At 40.1% G+C, this 26,819-nt stretch overlaps 1 protein-coding gene across 1 annotated transcript; it reads left to right on the forward strand.

Annotated features, from left to right (window-relative positions):
* Positions 1-1,369: 1,369 nt before the first annotated feature.
* On the forward strand, positions 1,370-26,222 carry LOC311085947 (uncharacterized protein; the record flags this gene model as incomplete). The annotated part of the gene is made up of 8 exons (XM_084118566.1): positions 1,370-1,647; positions 1,787-1,900; positions 1,999-2,069; positions 17,452-17,763; positions 22,820-23,131; positions 23,370-23,669; positions 25,967-26,110; positions 26,206-26,222. The coding sequence occupies 8 exons, from the start codon at positions 1,370-1,372 to the stop codon at positions 26,220-26,222; spliced, it is 1,548 nt and encodes a 515-aa protein (XP_083974692.1).
* Between the last annotated feature and the right edge of the window lie 597 nt (positions 26,223-26,819).

Below are 26,819 nucleotides of genomic sequence, written 5' to 3' on the forward strand. Positions count from 1 at the left end.
TGTAAATGTTTACATTATTAGCTCATTAATTTATTTTTGTTCTTCTATCTACAGTAATAAACAAACAACTTCCCCAGTTTCTCTTTTAACCCGAGAAAATACTGATTTGGGACACATTATAATATGCTTTGAGATCACAGTGAAATACATAAACACAACATATCGATGCTCCATTTCCTCCAACAGGGAACGATAAAGACTTTAAACCTCTAGTGTGATTTGTCTCTGTGGTTTCGTCTGAGGAGCAACACCTCCATCTAGTGGCTCACCCTGAACTCACATGTTATCAGGAGTTATTTACTCAGTCTCTGTAATGAGATCCAGTGATTGTGTCTGTTACTCAAGAAAGCCACTAGATGGCGCTGTGTTCAGTATTATGTGACGAATACTGTGAAACGAATAATGAAGAATAAAACCACATGTTGAAGTGTTCAGAGAAAATAAAAAGACATGTTGAGACTGCACTGAGAAATATTTTATTCAAATCACTGAACAAAACATGATACCAGGAGTGAACTCAAACTAAAAACAGCTCACTGGATATTTTCTCTTTTTCTGACCATTATCTGTGAACCCTAGAGATGGTTGTGTGTGAAAATCCCAGTAAATCAGCAGTTTCTGAAGTACTTAGACCAGTCCGTCTGGCACCAACAATCATGACGCGTTTAAAGTCACTTAAATCACCATTCTTCCCCGTTCTGACGCTCAGTTTGAACTTCAGCAGATCGTCTTGATCATGGCTGTGTCTGAAATCGCACCCTATACCCTTAAATATGGCACTATTGAGGGAACAGTCGGTGTACATTTTAGGACATCCTCAGATCTCAGTCATATGGCGAAAAGGCATCGGGAGAAACGTCCTCAGATGAAAGCGTAGAAGTTTATAAGTTAGCTAAATAACACATTGCAACTATAGCTAGCTTGTATGTTGGCAAACTACAGTGAAGTTAAAGAAATCTTTTGAGCTGGACTGTGTTTTTATAAGCACAACGCTGCATTGTGTTCAGAGGTTACCAGTCAAACAGCTTTATTTCTGCTGATCCATAAGCGCCATCTACTGTCAGAGAGTCCATTACATTTCCATTCGGCCCGTCGCTGTTTTTCTGCAGACCAATGTGAAAAACGTCATGTTCTCTTCTGTATAGAACTGAACCAGTGTAACATTTAGTTAAAACTGTAAGAATAAAATATTGTAACAACACAGTCGGCCTTTATCAGCACTAGTTCTTTGGCAAGGGTTTAGTGTGTCCCTTCCCTAAGCCAACCCTCAACTACAGACCAGTCTCTTTTCTTCCCTTTGTGTCAAAGACTCTTGGAAGAGTTGTGTTCAATCAGCCCTCTGCATTTTTGTCACAGAACAACCTATTTGATGACAACCAGTCTGGCTTCAAAAGTGGACAAAATCACCCTGCTGACCGTTGTTGAAACTCTACGGCTGGGAAGAGCGAACGCCAGATCATCTGTCTTTATTCTACTAGACCTGTCAGCTGCCTTTGACACTGTAAAGCACCAGATCCTCCTGTCTGCCCTTTCTGACTCGGGCATCACTGGTACGGTATTTCAGTGGCTTCAGTCTTACTTCACAGAAAGATCTTTCCAGGTTTCATGGAGAGGAGGGGTATCATCTAGTCACTGGAGTGCCTCAAGGTTCAGTGCTCGCTCCTCTTCTTTTCTCCATTTACACAGCTTCACTGGGAAAGATCATACATGCGCATGGCTTCTCCTACCACTGCTATGCAGAAGACATGAAGCTCTATCTGTAATTTCCACCTGATGATCCCGTCAGCTTGTATTCAGACATTTCTGCCTGGATGAAGGAGCATCATCTACAGGTCAGCCGTGCAAAGATGGAGATCCTTGTATCTCCTACAGACCCATCAGTTGACCACAACCTCACTGTGTAACTGAGGTCCACAACACTAACACCAACCAGGACAGCAAGGATCCTGAGGCTTGTGTTTGACGACCAACTCTGTGTTTCCACTCATATATCGACAGAAGCTCGATCGTGCAGGTTTGCTCTCAGAAAATTGAATATCAGAAAAGTCTGAAGCAGTGTCTACTGGCAGGTGATCCAGTAATTTTGGTGAAAGACATTTATAGTAACATTTTTTTTAACCCTCTTACACATGTGATGTCTCCTGCTTGTGTATCTGAGCTTATTGCTCTTCATCAAGCACCTCGGTCTTTATGATCAAATAATAAGTCATTTCTTTCTGTCCCTCTATCTCAAAAAGGTGATCAGGCCTTTGCTGTTGTAGAAGTAAGAGAGATCACATCTTTAAATGTTTTTAAATGTTTTTAAAGTTCTTGTTAGCCTTTGAGAGTTTGGGTTAGTATCTGTATAGTAAGTTGTATTGTGTTTTTTATGTGTGTTTTTTTAATGCTGCTGATTGTACAGAACTTTGGTCTGCAGGTGCAGTTTTAAAGTGCTTTATGAGTAAATAACATAGTTGATTACATAGACATAACAATAACATAGATAATGAGTAATACCTACATCAGCGAGGATCTCACCTGGTTTCACAACACTCAGCAGATCCTGAGGAAACGCCAACAGCGACTGAACTTCTTGAGAAGGCTGAGGACATTTGGCAGGCACCCGAAATCCTCAGTGATTTTACAGATGTTCAGTTGAAAGTGTGATTGACAGTTCGATCACGGTGTGGTTTGGAAGCTGCACTGATCAGGATAGGAAAGCTCTCCAGCGTTTGATAAAAGCAACTAGTTAATTTCACTAGGCACAGTTCATTTGTGGAGTAGCCTTCCCATCACTTCAGGATATTTACAGCTCCAGGGTCATCAGGACGGCCCACAACATCATCAGGGACAATAAACATCCACAACACAACCTCTTCACACTCCTGCCGTCTGGGAGACGATACAGGAGTGTGAAATCAAGGACAAAAAGACTTAGTTTTTATCCACAAGCCATTATACTCCTGAGCAATACATGAGACACTAACCACTTCACTCCACATTACCCTCATTGACTGTTACACTGGTTGTTGCACAATGCATAGTTGCATATTTTTGTATATATTTGCATATTTTTTTGTATATTTGTATATGTATTTGCTTGTCGTTATCAATAAAGTTTTCCCTCTCTGAGGTTCAAGAGTCTCTCCATGTTTTATTACATTTATTATATTGAGCGCCCCCTGGAGGAAAATACAACTTTATGTAGCATTAAAGATCTCAGCATTGCACCACATACTGTATACAGCTTTACATTATTACAACATTATTTAAAACATGGTAAATGTTGACATTGAGTTAAATAGTTTATTTAAATAATATTAATTATATGAAATAATATAATAATAAATAGTTTTTATTTATTAATAATAATAATACTTGTTCTACCACTACAAACATTATTTTTTAATTATTACTAAATTTTTATGTTGTGCCTCTGCCAGATTTTCTGGAGTAAAACACATATAGCCTACACATAAACACACCAACAATACATTGTTTCCACAACTTTCCAAAAACAGAGAAAAATACAGATAGATTTATTAAATTGAGTCAGAAGAGAGAAAGATGTTTAATTCACCGTCACTCCCTCAGCATCTGTATTATAAACACTCACACAGAAGTGTTTACTTGTGCTTTGTAATGCCAAGGTAATCTAATGTAGCCTATAGTGTCATGTGATACACACAAAAAATTGCCATTGCTGCTTTATTTCTTTTATGCAGAGCTGATGTGTAAAATAACGAATGTACATTGAAATACATCGACAAAAGAGAGAGAATACGGAATCGTGCACTGCGCATGCGTCCTCATATCAGCAGAGGAGCTGTGACAGACCAGACGCGACTCTCCTGCTCTTCTGACTTTATCCTGCTTTACAGGTAAAAACACGGGTATTGTTATAAAAATTTGTTATAAAAATCTATTCTATAATATAGAGCAGTGATTACACCATTACAATGTCCAGTGAATGTAAACTGTTATTGGTGAAGTGGTTTGAGGACGTGCTGTTTCCCTTGATTTATGATGTTCACTCTAACATGAAGAATATTGTTTAATATGCTCCAGTGATTATTATGCTATATTTAACTATAGTGTTGTATTACTTATTTTTGGGTTACACAATGTTTATTTGTTCGTGTTAAAGAGTTAATAGATGGCATTAAAGAGAGGTTCAACACGTTAAATCTGAAGGACTGATGTCTGAACCTATTGCTGTCTCAACTGGGGTGCCACAGGGTTCGATTCTTGGACCAATTATTTTTTCTGTTTATATCAACGATGTTGCTCTTGCCGCTGGTATCTCGCAGATCCACCTCTACGCAGATGACACCATTTTATATATATCTGGCCCTGCATTGGATACTGTGCTAACTAATCTTTAAAAGAGCTTCGAGGCCATTCAGCATGCATTCTGCGGGCTTAAACTGCTCCTAAATTCCAGCAAAACTAAATGCATGCTGTTCAACCGCACATTGCCCGTACCTGCCAACCTGACTAGTATCTTGACTCTGGATGGATCAAGTCTAGATTATGTTAGCACCTACAAATATCTAGGTATCTGGTTAGATAACTCACTTTCTTTTCAGTTTCACATTAACGAGCTTCAATCCAAAATTAAATCCAGAATTGGCTATTTATTCAGAAATAAAACCTCTTTCACTTATTCTGCCAAACATATGCTGGTAAAAATGACTGTTCTTCCGATATTAGACTTTGGTGATGTCATTTATAGGACTGCCTCTACCACTCTTCTGAAAAGGTTAGATGTGGTCTACAACAGTGCCATCCGTTTTGTCACCAATGCACTTTTTAATACTCATCATTGCGATCTATATGCATTAGTAGGTTGGCCCTCCTTACATACTCGGCGCTTGACCCACTGGTACCATCTGATATATAAGTCAATTCTACGCAAAACCCCTCTGTATTTGAACTCTTTACTCACCATTGCCTTACCAGTCCGTAAACTGCGCTCTAGTAAGTACATTTCCCTAGTACCCCTTAAAGCAAATACCTACTTTGGTCGTAGCTCCTTCCAATTTGCAGCTGCACATGACTGGAATGAGTTACAAAAGACTATGAAACTTGAGAACACCATCTCCCTCACGTCTTTTAAAGCACGACTATCAGAGCTTTTTCCTCTTCGCTGCACATGTTGATCTCCCTAATTATAATATTGCACTTAATTTATCTCTGCTCTGGTGCCTTTTTGTCCGTTGGTGACCTGCTGAGAGTCTCGTGCACTCTGTTTGTGTGTTGTACGCTATTTGCACAATTTCTCCTTGCACAATTATGCCCAGTATTATTACTACTTATGTAGTTGCCTTGTTATTTTATTATTATCTCAATCCTTTATTGTACATTATGATGCACTAGCTGTATGCATACCAAGGCTGTTTTTACTACTGCCTAGAAAACTTGTATTTTTATCCATAATTTTTATCTGCTTGTGTATTTTTGTGTAACTTTATGTTATCTTGCACCTTCGCTTTATCTTGGCCAGGTCGCCGTTTCAATTGAGAACGTGTTCTCTACGTGCTTACCTGGTTAAATAAAGGTAAAATAAATAAAAATAAAAAATCTCTTGGAAGCTCACTCTGTGATCGCGTTTGGCGCGCTTACTAGTCACGTGATCAGACTCTGAGGAAAGTGAATCTGTGCATCCATTATGCGGGAAATAAGAGTGAATTAGCTTTATGAAACAAGTACAAATTGGAGAACACATAATTACATTGAGTACTATGAGTTAATACACATTCATTCTCGTGGTATTGGTCAATATTAATATTGCTGTTTATAAGAAGTCTGCTCAAATTAACTAAAGAAGGTGATATGAAGAAAGGAGGCAAAAGAGTGACAAAAGATGATTTATTTTTATGTTGTTGACACTGTCATAGAATAGAGACACAGACAAAGGAATGTGAAGTAATGCTTCAAAAGCAATTGTGTGTAACTGAATTTAACAAATTTAAAGGGTTAGTTCACCCAAAAATGAAATTTATGTAATTAATTACTCACCCTCATGTCGTTCCAAGCCCGTAAGACCTCCGTTCATCTTCGGAACACAGTTTAAGATATTTTAGATTTAGTCCAAGAGCTTTCTGTTCCTCCATTGAAAGTCAATGGACGGCATACTGTCCATGTCCAGAAAGGCAATACAGACATCATCAAAGTAGTCCATGTGACATCAGTGGCTCAATCTTAAGTTTATCAAGCAATGAGAATACTTTTTGTGCGCAAAAAGTAAACAAAAATAACGACTTTATTCCACTATTCATTTCCTTCTCTCTGGGCCTCAAGTGAGTTCACGTAGTGTTTTTGCGTAGCGCGTCTGTGTTGTTATTAATCTCAGTTAAATAAAATTCTGGTTGAATCCCAGTTCATGTTTTGCTTTGTTCCTAATTTGGTATAGTTATGAGTCATGCGTTGTGTATGGTTCACAAAACTGGTAATAGGACTTCCATGCAGGCAGGGTGGCCATCTAATATTATCTGCATTTTGAGTCTGGTATGTTCAAAAACTGAAAGCCAGCAAAATTACTAACAAATACCACAGCTTTTTTTCACATTTATTTGCCAAATGTAGAAGACAAAGGAACTCCTACAAGTGTGCAAAGTTATAACCTGTTTAACGTGGACGGAAAAAATTAAACAATCCTGCAAGATTGCCTCTGTAATAGAGTTCTCAACGGGCCTGAAAATTACAACCCGACTCGAACCGGCCCGTGGGTTTTAAAGCACGGACCCGATGTAACCCGACACTTCAACATGAATTATCTGCCCGAACCCGGCCCGCAGCCCGACGATAATTTTTTTTTGATAATATAAAAAAAACCGATAATTGTCTATGTGAGTTAAAGGCAGGGTAGGTAGGATTTTTCTAAAAAAAAAAAAACATTCCAAATTTGTTTAAACTGTCTTTATATACCAATACATAATTAAAATGTAGCCTAAGTACTCTGAAAAAGAGAGTATAAAAATCGAGTGTATGTAGACCTCTCACGACTGTTGTAAACACAGCTCATTATTTCAATTAACTCCACCCCCTCCCTTCTGGGCTCCTTCCAAAGCCACGCCCCCAAAACACATGAACGCGCGACGCCAAACGCTCAGGCTCAGCTGGAAGACGCATTTATTTACCTGAGACGAGTGGAGAGGAAGGAGCGCAGTGCATGCAGTGATTCCACATGAGGGTCGGGCTGCACTAACACACAAAGAAACTTTATCCCCCATGAGATCAGAAGATCTGATTGGCTGTGTCCCAAAAAGAGGGCGTAAACAGATGTCTCTTAAAAAGAAGAGACCTTTACTTCGCTCCCGCTCTCTCATCCCTGATCTCTCACCCTTCCTCCTCTTCTCCCCGGCGCAGCGCTTCTCCAAGGAACATCTGAAGGAGGCCCTGGCCTTCTCTATCGAACGAACACATATTCGAGTCGTAGCTGCGTCCTTTGCAACCAAGATTTGCAACCTCTCCCTGCCCGGGAGATGAATCTGAACTTTCTCAGTAACGTTACATTCAGTGAGCCTTTTTAAGCTTCCCGCGACACCGGAAGACACAGCAGAAACAGGACACCATCCTCGCTTCCTGCCTCAGCCTCAGCCTCACCCGAAAGAGCACAGAATCTTGCAAGTAGGCTATATTGATTCCTATAAAAGCTGTTCCAGGTGTCTCGTGAACTTAGGTTTCTGTATGTAATAATTACTAGCTTTTCCCTTCTCTCTATATCTTTCTTTCTTTCATTTCATTTCATTCTGATCACGCTATGTTTTATGTTTTGGTTCGGTTAAATGTTTGTTTGTTTATTGTTTGCATTTATACGTACGTTTATATTTGTAGCTCATATAATCTCTAGTCTTAAATTTATTAAAATCCATGAAATACTTTTCACTGTCTCTGTGTTTGAAAACCCACCATTATAAAGTCAATGAAACAAAAAGATCCAATTATAAGCTATAAGCTCGATATTATAGACTACATTGAGTAGTTTTAATTAATAAACTCAGAAAGTTTGATGTTCGTGGCCAGAAGATAAAACTTTCTCGGAGTTTGTAAATACCCCTTCTTAACTGTGATGATCTTACATTTATTCGCTGGACGAATGACTGATGACCAGACCAGTTACAGAACAAGGTAATCTCGATAATTGATAAAATAAATGTACATGCGACTTATGAATTATGACCATGACTTATGATTATTAATATTTCCAAAATTCCCTATATCCTTGAGCTAATTCGCATTTACCCCGAGTTGTTTATGTTACAGAATATAAACAAATATGATGGCTTTTAATACTCACTATCAAGCTAGCATATCGATACTGGTAAAGTTTAAAATATATTTTGTTTGATTCGGTAACGAGCTATATTTAGACTATAGGTAACAAGCTATATTTATAAGGCAAAGCTAGGTTGCATTGATACACGTTTTTCCATTACCATCAGTTAAACTGTGATGAAGGTGAATTTCGTGTAAGAGTCATAACATATACGGTGTTTTGCATGTAAGAGTTTCCATGATGAAAACATTGTTGACTCTGATGAGGACTAACGTTACACTCCGGTGACAAGTACCGCATCGTCGGTTCGAGGACAGGTCCACTCCGGGGTCGAGGGCGAAGCAGAGGAGGTCGTTCAAGAGTGCGGGCAGGGTCCGAGGAAGTAGTTTAGCAAAGTAGCAAAGCTGGCATTGGTAGTTTTTGCTGCATTTTCACAGCGCACGCAGTGGGGCTCGGGCACGAGACATGAAGGCGTCTGATTGGTTCTTTACATTCGCACCGAGTGGCAGTGATTGGTCAGAGTTTTTACTGTCCTGCAGCTGCTACAGAGGTCTGATTGTTTTCATTCCTTTTTCTGAACACATAATGTATTGACTACTCTCAGGATGGAAGGACCATTTCACCCAGTATAAAAAAAGTGTTTCTGAACAGGATTACCTACTATAGCTTTAACTGAATTAGATTAAGTACACTTTCTGCTTGAACTTACACTGTTTTTCCGTCCATGTTACATACGTTAAATTTTACATCAACTCAACTTTGATCAAAGTTTACTAGTTTATCATTGCCAGATTTATCCTGCCTTTCACACAGCTGTACCCCAGTTTTTCTCAGGATGTTAACCTGAGGACAATGGCTTTCTCCATGAAGATTGATTTTGCAGGCTGTTGTCCTTGCAGTTAGGCCTAAACTGTGGAATCGCCCTTTACTATTTGTGCGCTGTGAGACGCGGTGATCTGGATGTGTTGCTACACACACACACACACACACACACACACACACACACACACACACAAAACACGAGTACCAAACTGAGAGACGCGGGTACTTTCCAATCTGTGCGTTTCAATATTTAAATAGTAATGTTTTTAATAGGTAAGGCTTAAAAACACGAAAATGATCGTTTCTTGGGAAGTTACCTGGAAGCTTCTTCAAAAAGTTAGCAGGCAGAGTGGGACTGGCAATCTGATGCTGTAAGAGGCAGTTTCACGTGTTCCACAATAACGCTTAGCTGCTAGTGATGGGACGTCATGAACGATTCGCTCATTTTGAACGAATCTTTAATATGACTCAGGACTACCGAGTTGTCTCCGAGAGTAATTCGTTAATTTTGTCTATTGTCTATCTCTATTAATCGGTCGACCTCTAGTTTTAAGGCACTTAAACTTCTGTGTTTCTCTGGTTCTCTGGCCTCAACCACAGCATGAACCCTTTCATGGGCCGTGCGCTCGGCTATTTTTATTTATTTATTTTTCTCTCGCGCGTCCGCGCCTTTGAGTTCATAAAAGCTCAGGTGAGTAAGAATCAGTCAACAAACACGGTGAGTAATGTCTTGTCCTGTTATTGTCACCTGCACTTCATGTCACATGTTTAACATAGACTTCTCTGTTGGCAATATAGGATTTATATGTGATAAATGTAAGGAGACAGTTAGGCTGACAGAGAAGATTTCAGAATTAGAAACACGCATCCAAACTTTAATTGAGGATAGTAAGAGTGCCAGAGCTTCAGATGTTTTGGATGCGCATAGCATAGTGAACTCTTTACATGAGTCGGTTCCGGCTGAAGTAGAGCCTGTGCAGCCGGGCAAATGGGTGACAGTGAGGGATCGCTCTAGTCGCGGATCAAAAAACCACTCTTCCGTTCCGATTACCATAACAAATCGATTTGCCCCGCTCAGTGAAACACCCACTGAGAATGATTGTGCCCTAGTTATTGGCGATTCTATTACACGGAACGTGAAAATAGAGACACCAACCACCATAGTCACATGTTTGCCGGGAGCCAGAGCGCCTGACATCAAAGCAAATTTAAAAGTGCTGGCTAATGCTAATCGTAAATTCTCTAAGATCATTATTCATGTCGGCACTAATGATGTTCGACTCCGCCAGTCGGAGATCACCAAAATTAATATTAAAGAGGTGTGTGAACTTGCAAGTACGATGTCAAGGACTGTAATTTGCTCTGGCCCCCTTCCTGTTCGCAGGAGTGATGAGATAGTTAGTAGATTGTGTTCGCTTAACGGTTGGCTGTCGAAGTGGTGTCCGCTTAATAATATAGAATTCATAGACAATTGGAAAAGTTTTTGGGGCAAACCTGACCTGTTAAAAAGAGATGGTATTCATCCCTCCTGGGATGGTGCTGCTCTTCTCTCTAGTAATATGGCACATAGTCTTAGAGCTCAAACATGACAATCTGGGGCTCAGGTCAGGAAGCAGACAGACTGGCTAAACCGACCGTCTGCTAGCGGCCTCGCGTTACCAAGGTCAGATAAATCCCATCACATAGAGCCTCTTTCACCTAGCTATCATCATATAGAGACTGTGTCTGTTCCCCGAATTTGGAAATCCAAAAAACGTTTTAACCCATCTAAGGTTAAAAATTTAATTGATGTTCAACAAATAAAAAACAGCTATAATACAGATGAGCAAATGCTAAAGCTTGGGTTGCTGAATATTCGATCGCTTACTTCAAAAGCACTCATTGTTAATGATATGATTTCAGATAATAACCTAGATGTGCTGTGTTTGATAGAAACCTGGCTAAAACCAAACGATTACATTACTTTAAATGAATCAACCCCGCAAGATTACTGTTATAAACATGAGCCTCGTTTGAAACGCAAAGGGGGTGGTGTTGCTGTAATTTATAGTAATAGTTTCAAAACCACTAAGAAATCAAGTTTTAAATATAATTCTTTTGAAGCATTGGTGCTTAATGTAAAATATAGTTTAAACGATAAATCACGTTTGAGATTTGTGCTGGCTACTGTATACAGGCCACCAGGGCACCATACAGACTTTATCAAAGAATTTGCGGACTTTCTATCAGAATTAATATTGACTGCAGATAAAGTACTAATTGTTGGTGATTTTAATATACACATCGATAATGAAAAAGATGCATTGGGATTGGCATTTAAAGACATTGTAAATTCAATTGGAGTTAGACAACACGTGTCAGGACCTACTCATCGTCGTAATCATACTCTAGATCTAATATTATCCCACGGAATAGATGTTGATGCTGTTGAAATTCTGCAGCAGAGCGATGACATCTCAGATCATTATCTAGTCTCGTGTAATTTGCATTTAGCCAAGGCTGCAAAGACAACTCCGTGTTTCAAATATGTGAGACCTATCACTTCTGCCACTAAAGATTGCTTTATTAATAATCTTCCTGATCAGTTTCATCATCTCAGCATCCCAGATAGCTTAGAAGAACTAGATATTACAACAGAAACGTTTAACTCTCTCTTTTCCAGCACTTTAGACACAGTTGCTCCGTTGCGCTTAAAGAAGATTAAAGAAAATAATCCAACGCCGTGGTACAACGAGCACACTCAGGCCCTTAAGAGAGCAGCCAGAAAAATGGAGCGCAACTGGAAGAAAACAAAGCTAGAGGTATTTCGCATTTCATGGAAGGAGAGCTCAATTGCTTACAGAGAGGCTTTAAAAGCTGCTAGATCTGCTTATTTTTCAAACCTATTAGAAGAAAATAAACATAATCCTAGGTATTTATTTGAAACAGTGGCTAAACTAACGAAAAAGAAAGCTTCAAGCCCAGAAGTTTCCAAGCAACACAGCAGTAATGACTTTATGAACTTCTTCACTTACAAGATTGATAATATCAGGGACAAAATTATAACTATGCAACCGTCTACTACAGTATCGCATCAGGCAGTGCATTGTAGTCTCCCGGAGGAAAAATTTGATTCATTCGTTGCTATAGGAGAGGAAGAATTTACTAAACTCATTAAATCATCTAAATCGACAACATGTATGTTAGACCCTATACCGACTAAGCTACTGAAAGAGATGCTTCCAGAGGTCATAGATCCTCTACTTAATATCATTAATTCATCTTTGTCTCTAGGATACGTACCAAAAAACTTTAAGCTGGCTATGATTAAACCACTTGTTAAAAAACCGCAACTTGATCCTACAGAATTAGTCAATTACAGGCCGATCTCGAATCTACCTTTTCTGTCAAAGATACTAGAAAAGGCGGTATCCTCACAACTATGTTCCTTTCTTGAGAGAAATGATATCTGCGAGGATTTCCAGTCCGGATTTAGACCGTACCATAGTACCGAGACAGCTCTCGTTAGAGTCACAAATGATTTGCTCTTATCATCCGATCGTGGTTGTATCTCTCTATTAGTGTTACTCGATCTTAGTGCTGCATTTGACACCATTGACCACAACATTCTTTTAAATAAACTCGAACATTATGTTGGCATTACGGGAAATGCACTAGCATGGTTTAAATCATACTTATCCGACCGTTATCAGTTTGTAGCAGTAAATGATGAGATGTCTCATCGATCACAAGTTCAGTATGGCGTACCACAAGGCTCAGTACTAGGACCGCTGCTATTCACTCTGTACATGCTACCATTAGGAGATATCATTAGGAAACATGGAATTAGCTTTCACTGTTATGCTGACGATACTCAGCTCTATATTTCTTCAAAACCTAACGAAACTTAGCAATTCACAAAATTAACGGAATGCATAGCGGATATAAAAAATTGGATGACTCGTAATTTCCTACTTCTAAATTCTGAAAAAACAGAGTTTCTAATTATTGGACAAAAAACTTCCTCACGTAATAACCTAGAATACTGTCTAACACTCGATGGCTGCTCTGTTAAGTCTTCGTCGTCGGTTAGGAACCTGGGTGTGCTCTTTGATACCAATCTTTCATTTGAAAGTCACGTGTCTAGTATCTGTAAAACCGCATTTTTCCATCTTAAAAATATATCTAAATTACGTCATATGCTCTCATTGACAAATGCGGAACAATTAGTTCATGCGTTCATGACCTCAAGGCTAGATTATTGTAATGCTCTACTGGGTGGTTGCCCTGCACGCTTAATAAACAAACTACAGCTAGTTCAAAACGCAGCAGCTCGAGTTCTTACCAGAACCAGGAAGTATGACCATATTAGCCCAGTTCTGTCAAAACTATTGCGATCTCAAAATTCCGGCCAGTTGATAATACCTAGAATATCAAAATCGACTGCTGGCGGTAGATCCTTTTCCTATTTAGCACCAAAACTCTGGAACAGTCTTCCTACCATTGTCCGGGAAGCAGACACACTCTGTCAGTTCAAAGCCAGATTAAAGACACATCTCTTTGACCTAGCATTTACATAATACATTATAGACTTCTATAATTTAATGTTAGGCTGCATAGATTAGGTCAGCCGGAACCGGGAACACTTCCCATAAATCCTGATGTACTCGTTACATCATAAGAAGAATGGCATCTACGCTAATTTTAGTGTGTGTTTATCCCGAGGTTTTCCTGCAGCCTGCCGGATCCAGGCCGTATCCAGATCTGACGAAGGACCTTCGCCTGGACCGATGACAACGCAGTGCTGAAGTGCCAACTAGTCTCTCCCTATGGAGGATCCCTCTACCACTCTACAGATAAGGCGTTGTCAGGAAAATTAGTTTCGTGTTCCTACCCCAAAGCAACAAAATAAAATAAAATTCTTTATCAAAATTTATAAGGAAAGACAAGTACTTTGTTTAGGCTTGGCTTGTAGGGAATTCCAAACCTGCGTATTTTCAAACGCACATAACTATAGAACCCATTCTAAATGCGCATGTGAACGCCATCAGCGTTTCTCACAGGTTCGCGTTTAAAGTCTGTGTAGAGAGAATGGTGTCGTCTTAGCGGCCCCTAATTTAATAACAAATTATCGTTGCGACGGAAGCAAATCAATCAAAACTAACTTTAGATGGAAAATAACTTAACTCTGCTATAAAGCCAAAACAATATCTGCTACCTTAAATTATCCGCTTATCTCTGTAAAGCTGCTTTGAAACAATCTACGTTGTTAAAAGCGCTATATAAATGAAGATGACTTGACTTGACTTGACTTTCAGCGGTCGGTCAATCCCCTTTTCAGAAACCAGCTTTCCCATGTACACTAGCTTGTTCACATTGTATTATGTTGAGTGTCAATCCACAGTCTACGAGCCACCGCTAGACTGCATGTCGTCTCTGATCATGTGTCTGTTGGTTTGGAGCAAGTATAATAATATCATCAGAGATATTCTCCACTCCCTCAATACCTGCGAGTGATGATGTGACTTCATGTTGATTTTGCTCACTGGCCGACACACACTCTCTTGTATCGATATGTCCCGTTATGAACAGCAGATGTTGTGATTCCTCTGGACTGTGCTGTAAGATCCAGTTGATCGAAACCCCATTTTTTAGATCACGCTTTCTGAACACAGTGAATAAGTGAACAAGTTCATACCTTGAAGAAGCTCGTCTAGAGGTGAATTGGGCACCGGTCCCGAATTATTGCTTTATTTGCCCACCTCATATCTAAACATTTGCTCAAAACAGCATCTCGTAACTGATTATCTTTGTCAGCTCTGACGTCACAGTCTTTAGCAGCTTGTCTGAGCCGTGTGAGAAATTGTTGCACAGTTTCACAGTGTTTTTGTGTGAGCGTCTCACTAATGCATGTTCACTATGAACAAAGTGAGCATTTAGAGCGTCACATCAGGGTCATTATCCATAGCTGTTGAATATTAATCATATGAAGATATCAGAGAACACTTTCATACACACAGTTATGGCAGACGATCTGTTCCTGCTCCATAAAACCATTAGAGAAACTCTGAAATCAGTCTGAGAGGAGAAACAATCGAGACATTTGATCAGAAATGAGCAACAAACGTCCTGAAGAGTTACAGGAGAGAGCAGAGCCAAACACTCACAGGATCTCATGACAAGATCAAACTGTTGCTTTAAGTTGTTTTTAACTTCTCTAGTCCGTGAGAACTTTATGAGGCACTTGAGAAAATAACACTATCTATCAGATCTAGTGGACGTTGTGGCCGACTGGAGCTCAAAGTGGTGAAGCTCAGATGACGTGAATAATCAGTAAAACACATCAAAACTGTTAAATGATGATTTGACTGATTGTAGAGTTTCTCATGAATTTACTGATCTAGACGGCTATTTAAAACCGCAGCTCAACCCGTGACAGTGGTTTCTGTCGAGGTAGTCTAGCGACGGCAACACAAGCGTGGGACTCGAGGTGATACCAGGGCCTTCCACAGAGAAAGCGTATGAAGCATCTGTGCATTCAGGGCTGTTGTGTTCATCTCTATGTGCAGATTCACCATCTGATCTGGATACAGACCAGATCCGGCTGACTACAGTAACCTCGGGATAAGAATAAGATCAACAGACTAATATTAATAGTGTAGATGCTGTTCCTCTTACAATGTTACATGTACATTGGATGTTATGGGAAGTGTTCCTGTTCCGGTTGAGCTGATTTATACAGCCTAACAATCCTTTAATGGATTTGAATTATAGGAATGTGATAATGTGTTATGTGTATGCCAGGTTAAAGAGATGTGTTTTTACTCTAGATTTAAACTGACAGAGTGTGTCTGCTTCACAAAGCTAGGAAGACTATTCCAGAGTTTGGCGCTATATAGGAAAAGGATCTTTCGCCTCCAGTGTATTATGATATTCCAGTTATTATCAACTGGCCAGAACTGTGAGACTGCAGTGGATGTGAAGGACTATAAAGTGAAAAAAAAAAGTCAAGTACTGAGGAGCGAAACCATTCAGGGATTTGTTAGTTATCAGCAGGAATTTAAAATGTATGCAATGTTGGATAGAGAGCCAATGCAGTGTTGACAGAAATGTGGCTTTAAAAAGAAAGATTGACATCAAAGATCACTTTTACCAGTTGGTGTCAAATCTACACTTCTCAGTTTCTCCAGATGAAAATCACATTATACATGTGATTTACTGGCTTTTTAAAATCCTGCTGATTACTATAAACTACTATTACTAAGATCAGAGTTTAGAGTGACTGAAATAAACAATATCATAAAACAACAATATATATAGCAATCATATAGCAACGAAAAGAAAAACGTGTGATTCTGACTGGGTGAGTTTTTTCAAGGCAACATTTATTTTAGAACGTTTCCCCATTATTGTTTATTCATAAGAATGTTTTTTTACCTTATTTTATCTCTACAAACATCTGTGTGTCTGGTTTGATCTGGCGGTGGATAAACAGCTTCTGCTGGATGTTTGTCGTCTCTGTGTGTGTCAGTAGTTTGTGACTGAAGCGTTTCTTCATTTTCTCTCCTGCTAATAAGAAGCTCACAATCTTCCACTCCACACAAAACATCTTTACACTGAAATAAAGTGAATCCATCAACAGTCAAATAAGAGTCACAGGTCAGAGGTCAAATATGATTGACAGCTCACAGCACTAAATAACACACCAGTAGATACAGATATCTAATCCAATATGTCACTCTTCTGCTATTAGTTTTCATTTAGGGCCAGAATTCATTTGAAAATGTAAGATCAGCAAAAGCTTGTTGATTTTCGTGATGTTAAAGGAGACGGATGTGTGAGCGGAAACTGACTGAGGTTGGGGGAGGACTCACACACAACCAGATAAATATCTCAGTTCAGTCTTTCAGAGCAATCTGAGTGTTTCAGACATTAAGAGTTACTATCGTGGGCTTTTCAGTGAACCGATGAAGAAAATGTTTCTCAAATTAGTTTTGCTCTGTTTGTGTTTGTGGCATCTGGATGGTGAGTTTTAAATGTGTGTTTCTGGTTTCAGTTGTTTCTGTTCTGATGTGATAAATTACTGGTTAAATTAGTCAGAAAGGATTAACATTCACTGTTATTCTCATATAGAAACAATTAATGTGTGATTTTGCTGAGAGAAAACACTCTTATTTGAGATTAAAGTCACTGTTCTGTTTTTAATGCAGTTATTGATTATATAAAACTGTTCAACTATATCTCATTTTCATTCCTCATCTTTTGTCTTTGAATTGCTGCAGAATATTATAATTTCACATTTAAATGATTAAAAGTATTTTAGTGAAGCTTCATCAAACCAACATCAAGTGATTTTAAAGCTTTAATCTGTGAAAAACTCTGTTCTTCAGGAGTGTTTGGTGAAGATGTGTTTGTGATTGAGGGATATTCAGTCTCTCTAAACTCTGATCTTACTGAAATGAAGGATGATGATGTGATTCAGTGGAGGTTTGGAGATGAAAACACTTTAATAGCTGAAATCAATGTAACGGCCGACAGAATCACTGTATATGATGATGTTCTTGATGGGAGATTCAGAGACAGACTGAAGCTGGACAATCAAACTGGATCTCTGAACATCACAGACACCAGAGCTGATCATACTGGATATTATAAACTACAGATCAACAGTGAGATCAAGAGATTTTATCTCCATGTCATTGGTGAGTTAAATATCAGTTCAGGCTCTATGTCTACAGTGAGTAAACCTTTTGAGTGATACGGTCCCACATTTGGGATTTGGAATGTTCAGTGATGTCACATAACTGTCAGAATCAAACTCTTCAGACAATTTGAACTGCGGCGCAAACAAACATGTCGGCGCCATCTCACATTTTAAATCAAGATCATGACGGTTGACCATGGAAACAATAATGGGGAAACGTTCTAAAATAAATGTCGCCTTGAATAAACTCACCCAGTCAGAATCACACGTGAAAGGGTTAAATAGCCTATTGGTTTCACCTGTTTTTAATGACAAAATTAAATTAAACTATTTTTTTTTCTTTTCGTTGCTTTATGATATTGTTTATTTCAGTCACTCTAAACTCTGATCTTAGTAATAGTAGTTTATAGTAATCATCAGGATTTTTAAATGTATGCGATGTTTGATAGAGAGCAAACGCAGTGTTGACAGAGCCGGGCTAATATGATCAAACTTCCTGGTTCTAGTAAGAGCTCGAGCTGCTGGAGTTTGTTTGGTAACACTTTAGATTACAGCTCGCAAAGAACTGCGTATTTCATGAGTTCACATCCACATATAATTATTACGGTAAAGGTTATGCGTATTTGGCGTGCTGTCCGGGTGGAGGGCTCCGAGCTCGGAATTTCTGCCCGAACCCAGAGTACTCCCCCCGTTGGTAAGAGTAGATGGAACTAGAAGTGAGGAGATGGAACTAAAAGTGAGGAGATGGGGTGGAGGTGGGATACTGAATAAACTGTCAAGGAACAGAGGTGGGTTCTGCTGTTATTTATATTGTCCTGAGTTGATTACTGATTGATCTCCACTTGTGCTAATTGGGTTAATTATCTGCACCTGCTCCTCCCGAACCTTGTTAATAAAACATAATTTAAAACTAATTTACAGTGTAACTTTCTATAATTTTAGTGTACATACAACGTGTAAAGTTTTAGGAATAAAGGGATAATAACCAGAGGAATTAACAAATTATTTATACTGTAGGTATTTTAGAACTAAGCGTTACTTATTCTACTATTATGATACAACAATCTTACATTTGAGAGCAATTTAGCGAGAACATACACTGCAAACCTTTTTGTAATAACAGTATACAAATACATATTGGCTTTTAAAAAAATATAGTGTACATATCTGCAGTTATACAGTACTTTCTTTTAACAAAAGTGCACTGAGAACGTCTCGGTTACGTATGTAACCCTCGTTCCCTGAGTAGGGAACAGAGACGTTATGTCAGTGACGACGAATGGGGTTTTGCTTAGAAAGCCTGTCATCTTCGAGTATATAAAACGAGCCAAAGGCAATAAAATGTCATGGGTCTGCGGAATTTGCCTAGCGTAACTCCGCCCCACCATGTGGGTATATAAGGAAGTACGCCGGCAACATGCAGATATGTCTTCGCTGAGGAGCCGAGACTGAACACATTGGAATACACATATAACCCCGAGGGGCTGCATATGGAGTATCACTGGGGTGTCCAGCCGCAGGTGGAATATTTCAACCCCAGGGGTGGCAAGGTGGCTTGCCAAGGGAAGACACATGCTCAGAGAGGCTTACAGTGGAAATACACATGTGGGGGTCGCCCAGAGGGGGAGCCATGCACATGGAGGCACCTAGCTAAGTGCGAAAGCTGCCGGTGGCATAACTCTGCCGTTGACGTTAACAGTGCTGGAGGAAACTTAGGGCTTATTAGGCTCACCTGAGGTAAATATCACACGTATCCCATCCGTGGAGAGGAATGACGAGCAAACGAAGACACCTGAGCGGAATCAAGTACCGGCTGGTTGAAGCGAGTACATGAGAAGAAACTGGCTCCACTCGGAGATTGTAGAATCTCGCGAAATGTGCCCAGCCTGCAGCTCTGCAGATGTCTGTTAGCGAGGCACCATGCGCTAGAGCCCAAGAGGAAGCCACACTCTGGGTGGAGTGGGCCGTCACACCAAGGGGGTTGACCTTGCTGCTAGTATGCCAAAGCAATGGCGACCACTATCCAGTGAGACAACCTTTGGTTGGAGAAAGCCTTTCCCTTCAGCTTCCCACCATAACAGACAAAGTGCTGGTCTGAGGTCCTGAAACACTGTGTTCTGTCTACGTAAGCACGGAGGGTGCGTACTGGACAGAACAGTGCCAAGGCTGGGTCTGCCTCCTCCGAGGGCAGCGCTTGCAGGTTCACGAAAGGGGGTGGTGGGAACCTTGGGCACATATCCAGGCCGGGGTCTCAGGATCACGTGAGAGTTAGCCGGCCTGAATTCCAGGCACGCTTCGTCAACCAAAAATGCCTGCAGGTCCCCTACCTTCTTGATGGAGGCCAATGCAACCAGGAGCGCTGTCTTCATTGACAGGAACTTAAGCTCCACTGATTGCAGAGGCTCAAAGGGAGCACTCTGCAGGGCAGTTAGTACCTCTGAGAGGTCCCAAGAGGGAACGAGAGGAGGGTGAGGAGGATTCAGTCTCCTCGCTCCTCTCAGGAACCTGATGATCAGGTCGTTCCTTCCCAGAGACTTACCTTCAAATGCATCATGATGTGCGGCGATAGCGGCAACATACACTTTCAGGGTGGAGGGAGACAGCCTTCGGTCCAACCCTTGCTGCAGGAAGGAAAGCACGACACTGATCGGGCATTTCGTGGGTTCTTCACGTTGGGAAGAACACCAGTTGACAAAGAGGTTCCACTTCAATGCAAAGGCATGTCTCGTGGGCGATGCTCTAGCGGAAGTGATGGTAGCCACCACCGCTGGTGGTAAACCTGGCGCTCAAACCTGCCTCGTCCCGTCCAGAGGCCACACGTGGAGGTTCCAAAGATCGGGACGAGGGTGCCATAGGGTGCCCCGTCCCTGAGAAAGCAGGTCCTTCCTCAGGGGAATTGGCCATGGAGGTGCTGTCGCGAGGAGTACTAGTGCGGGGAACCAGGTCCGGTTGTGCCAATACGGGGCAATCAAAATTACCTGTTCCTCGTCCTCCCTGATCTTGCGCAAAGTCTGCGCAAGAAGGCTCACTGGGGGAAACGCATACTTGCCGAGGCCCCGCGGCCAGCTGTGCGCCAGTGCATCCATGCCGAATGTGCCCTCGGTCAGGGAATAAAACAGGTTGGAATGGGAGGAGTCATGGGAGGCAAACAGATCTACCTGTGCGTCCTCGAACTGATCCCAAATCAGCTGAACCGTCTGGGGATGGAGTCTCCATTCTCCAGGGAGAGGCCGAAGCCGAGACAGCTCGTCGGTTCGGGTCTCCCGGGATATAAATATAAATACGGCGGGAGCGCAGACCACCTTGTCGGTTGATGTACGCTACTGTCACGGTATTGTCTGATCAGACTAGTACGTGCTGACCCCTGAGCAACGCACGGAAGCGTTGCACGGCGAGACGTACAGCCAGCAACTCGAGGCAATTGACATGCCAAAGGCGCTGGGGTCCTGTCCAGGAGCCTGCGGCAGCATGTCCATTGCACATGGCACACAGCCCATGGTGGAGGCATCTGTTGATACAACACCATGCCTGGAAACTCGTTCTAAGGGCACGCCGGCCCGTAGAAAACTGAGGTTCGTCCACGGGGTGAAGGTCTGACGGCAGGTCGGAGTCACTGGGACTCGGAGCGTGCCGTGTTGCCATGCCCACCTCGGGACTCGATCGCGAAGCCAAAGCTGAAGCGGTCTCGTATGAAGCAATCCGAGCAGCGTTACTGTGGCTACGGAAGCCATATGCCCCAGGAGCCTCTGAAACCGTTTCAGTGGAACCGCACTCTTGCCCTCGAATTGACGAAGGCAAGTCAGCAGTGACTGCGCGCATGCGCGCTCGTAAGCTGCGCACACATGGTGACTGAGTCGATTTTCATACCGAGAAAAGAGATCCTCTGCACGGTGCAGAGTTTGCTCTTTTCCCAGTTGACCCGAAGGCGTGCCTCGGGTCTCTTTCGGCGCTCCAGATGACGACACAATGTCGATTGCTGCATCACAAGGTCGATTGCTGCATCACAAGGTCGATTGCTGCATCACAAAATGGGTTCAATCGGAGACACGCATGGGATCAACGCCCAGACACGCAAGACAGCGATTGTGCCCATCAGAATCAGCCACAACGCGACCGCAACCAGAAGTGCACAGGCGAGGCATCTTTAAAAAGATGTGCCTCGTGCAATGCTCTTTTAGAAAGGAGAAATCTCCGCAGAGTGTTGAAGCGACCAGGGAGATGAACACACAAACACTGGCAAATCACTGCACAGATAAGCAGGGAATGTGCACTCGCTGGAACTCGTTGTCACACCAACACCTGGAGAGAAGCTTGTCTCGAAGAGAGTAGAGATGAAACTCAGATTTGCTTGTGGAGTGAAGAGATGCTCTTGGCTCCGAAGTGAAAACACATCTGTATGTTGCCGGCGTACTTCCTTATATACCCACGAGGTGGGGCGGAGTTACGCTATGCAAATTCCGCAGACCCATGGCATTTCATTGCCATTGGCTCGTTTTATATACTCAAAGATGACAGGCTTTCTAAGCAAAACACCATTCGTCGTCACTGACGTAACTCGTAGTGACCACGAAAGGGAACTAAAACTATTGCAACTTTTGCTTAAATACTGAAGAAATATACTCTTGTTCATGTAGTTACAGGGTAAGTGTGACTTCTGTGGGCTGTACATTTAAGTGTTGCTTGTTACTCTTTTGTTCCATTAAGTTAATACTAACACTATTCTACTAATACTAACTTCTACTACTTCTATCAGATCAAGTTTCAAAACTCAGTTATTATGGATTTATTGATTAAATAAAATAATATAAATATGAAGCTCAGATAATCAACAGCATTAGTTTTAGTGTGACATTAAACATTACAGTAAAAGTGTCTTTTTTTATTGTTCCATATATAAATCTATTTCTCTTTTCATTCATCATCTTTTGTCTTTGTACTGCTGCAGAATATTATTCACTTCACATTTACATGATTAAAAGTATTTTAGTGAAGCTTCATCAAACCAACATAAAGTGATTTTAAAGCTTTAATCTGTGAAAAACTCTGTTCTTCAGGAGTGATAGGTGATGTGTTTGTGATGGAGGGAGATTCAGTCTCTCTAAACTCTGATCTTACTGAAATGAAAAATGATGATGTGATTCAGTGGAGGTTTGGAGATGAATGGACTTTAATAGCTAAAATCAATAAACAGGCCGACAGAATCACTGTATATGATGATGTTCTTGATGGGAGATTCAGAGATAGACTGAAGCTGGACAATCAAACTGGATCTCTGACCATCACAAACACCAGAACTGAACATGATGGATATTATGATCTAGAGATCAACAGTGTGATCAGAGAGACATTTAGGCTCACTGTCATTGGTGAGTTAAATATTTGTTTCACCTGTTTTATATTTTAATAAGCACAAAGATACAATTATTAATCCAAACTCAATTTTGCTTATATTGTTTAATTATGATATTCATTTTGAATTTTAATTTCAAACTCTTTACTTTTATAAACCATCAAGTGACCGTCTTAATCTGTGATGAACTCTCTCTCTCTCTGTGTGTGTGTGTGTGTGTGTGTGTGTGTGTGTGTATGTGTGTGGTGATTAAGTCCTGGAATCAGTGATGGAGGGAGATTCAGTCTCTCTAAACTCTGATCTTACTGAAATGAAGGATGATGATGTGATTCAGTGGAGGTTTGGAGATGAAAACACTGTAATAGCTGAAATCAATGTAACGGCCGACAGAATCACTGTATATGATGATGTTCTTGATGGGAGATTCAGAGACAGACTGAAGCTGGACAATCAAACTGGATCTCTGACCATCACAAACACCACAACTGAACATGATGGAGATTATAAACTACTGATCAACAGTGAGATCAAGAAATTCATTATCGCTGTCATTGGTGAGTTCAAAAATGTTTACACCTGTTTTTTAATGAAAAAATTCAAATGTATTCATACATGATTTTTTTTAAAATTTTGTAGTTTTTTTATTTATTTAAATGTTAAACCATTAAATTTAGTAAACCATTATACAGTTATTTAACAGTATTAATCTTTGCAAACCCTGTGTCTGTTTGTTCTCTGTGTGTTTGACAGATGAAGTGAAGTCAGTGTCAGTGAAGGAGGGAGATTCAGTCTCTCTAAACTCTGATCTTACTGAAATGAAGGATGATGATGTGATTCAGTGGAGGTTTGGAGATGAAAACACTTTAATATCTGAAATCAATAAATGGTCTGACAGAATTACTGTATATGATGATGTTCTTGATGGGAGATTCAGAGACAGACTGAAGCTGGACAATCAAACTGGATCTCTGACCATCACAAACACCACAACTAAACATGATGGATATTATAAACTACTGCTATTTACAGATCTACAGACGTTTTCAGGAAGATTCTCATCAAAAGCATTCAGAGTTTCTGTCTATGGTGAGTAAAGATCATTTTTCTTCTCCTTTAAATATTCTTATTTACTATTTACATGTTGAATTGTTGAATCATTTACAGTTTGAGATGACAGACCGTATAAAAACTCACTTCGAACCGAATATAAGGTTTTTTATTAGATTTGATCATATTTCTGTGTGTAGCGGCCCCTTGGATTTATTGATCAAGACGCAGAGAGTTTCAAACGTGTGTCAATTTATTTCTTCCTCTCAACAAGCACCATGCACCACAAGCACCATGAACACCGTGAAAACTACAGAAGAAACAGAAGAAATACAAAATGCAGCAAAATGTAGCTTCACAAATAATTTGCACATAAATCGTGTTCACCAATACAAATCATTTTAACTAATAACCAACTTATTCCATTCACTCCACCCCTCCCTTCTGGGCTCCTTCCAAAGCCACACCCCCAAAACACATGAACGCGCGATGCCGACCGCTCAGCTGGAGGAGGACGCGTTTGCCAGCGCCGAGCGGAGAGGAGCGCAGTGCTGCTTGTAGTGACATTATGTCAGAATCACATGTAATAAAATACCTAATTTTATCATTATGAATATAACCAACTAACATGGCTGTTAGTACTCACTATCAAGCTAGCATATCGATACTGGTAAAGTTTAAAATATATTGAGTTTGATTTGGTAACTAGCTAGTAACATAAGGCAAATCTAAAAACAGGTTGCATTGATGCACGTTTTCCCATTACCATCAGTTACACTGTGATGAAGGTGAGTTTCGTGTAAGATTCATAACATATACGGTGTTTTGCATGTAAAAACTCCTCGAGTCAAACGGGTGCGTGCATGTGGGCAGCTCCTGTAGCAGCAGGGGTGGTAGCCATGGTAGCGAGGGAGAGTGACAGTCGCCCAGCCAATCATTTCATTCGTTCCGAATGGAATAAGTAGCTGTGTTTATTGCGCCCTGCGAGGACTACAGACACTCGATTTTTATACTCTCTTTTTCAGAATACTTACGTTTTAATTATGTATTGGTATATAAAGACAGTTTAAACAAATTTGGGGAAAAGTTTTTTAGAAAAATCCTACCTACCCTACCTTTAAGCCTTTGACAAATAAAATATCACATGCTTCCTTTAAATGAAATACTATACATTATAATTGTTCACAGAAAGAATATATTGTTTTTATACTGATGTCATGTGCAATTAACCCATAAACAAATGAAGTAATGACATTCTCTTTTCCTTAAACATAATCTCTTCTGATAATAATACACACTCCACACATTTTTCCTTCATACCTCACTTCGCTCTCCAAGGTCGCTAATCAAAGAGTTTCCGCCATCAGATAGCACGCTCTCTAGCTCGACACACCCTCACAGTTCGTAGCTCTTAGAAATAACATGTACGAACAAAAAATAATGAAAAAAATCATGTAAACTCTTTCTTTACAGGATTCAAATGGATGAACATGATAAATAACTAACGTCTTTACAAGTTTTTACCATTCTTCCGACAACGCGTGAGAGAGTAGTGGAAAGTTTAGCATCACAAAAAACATCAGAAGAAGAAAAACGGCTCTTTTCAAAATAAAAGCAGAATAGACAAGGTGACACTGTAGAACTACAATGTCTTATTAACATATAAATGTAAAACTGTGTAGGAGAATATTAATGCAGTTTATCAGACATTTACACGGTGTATTCAGAAATATTAGTTGATGTCAGCGCTGATATTAGTGTTTATTGACTGATCTGATCTCAGTTTGATGTGTTTATTCCTCAGACTCTGTCCACTGTTGTGGTCCTACTGAAGCTGTGATCCGATTGGTCCTCTCTGCTCTGGTAGGCGTGGCTACTGTCATTATTGTGGTTTATGAGATCAGATCCAGAAGAGCTGAACGAGATCAAGCACATATTCACACATCAGGTACATGATTGATGATGACATTTCTCACAAACTGATTTTGCACATATAAATGTATGTCAGATATATTTATGCCTTAATATGTTAATCTTTTTCAGGAAGTATTGAATTCTAAAGCAGAACACTGAACTTTAAAGGTTCTTCAAGTGTGTTTTCTGTTTTTGTGTCATAATTAATACTGAATATTTGAGCTTGATTATTTGGGGATTTTTAAAAAAATCTTATTTGTTAGTCCTTATTGTTTATATTTCTCTCAGATAGAAAAAAGTGAATGAAGAGACACACAGATCTCACTTTACTACTGCTGTATATTTGCTGTATGTATTTTTTTGCCTTTATCAATAAAGTTTCTCACTCTGAGGTTCAAGAGTCTCTCCATGTTTTATTACATTTATTAAGTCGAGCGCCTGCTGGAGGAATACATACTTTATATATAGTTTTAAGATTTCAGAAGTGTGTAACATATAAAGCTTTACATTATTAAATAGTATTTAAAACATTATTTGTAAATGTTTACATTATTAGCTCATTAATTTATTTTTGTTCTTCTCTCCACAATAATAAACATACAACTTCCCCAGTTTCTCTTTTAACCCGATAAAATACTGATTTGGGACACAATATAATATGCTTTGAGATCACAGTGAAATATATAAACACAACATATCGATGCTCCATTTCCTCCAACAGGGAACGATAAAGTGTTTAAATC

This window comes from Abramis brama (assembly GCF_963993115.1).
Source record: "Abramis brama genome assembly, chromosome: 6".
Taxonomy (NCBI): domain Eukaryota; kingdom Metazoa; phylum Chordata; class Actinopteri; order Cypriniformes; family Leuciscidae; genus Abramis; species Abramis brama.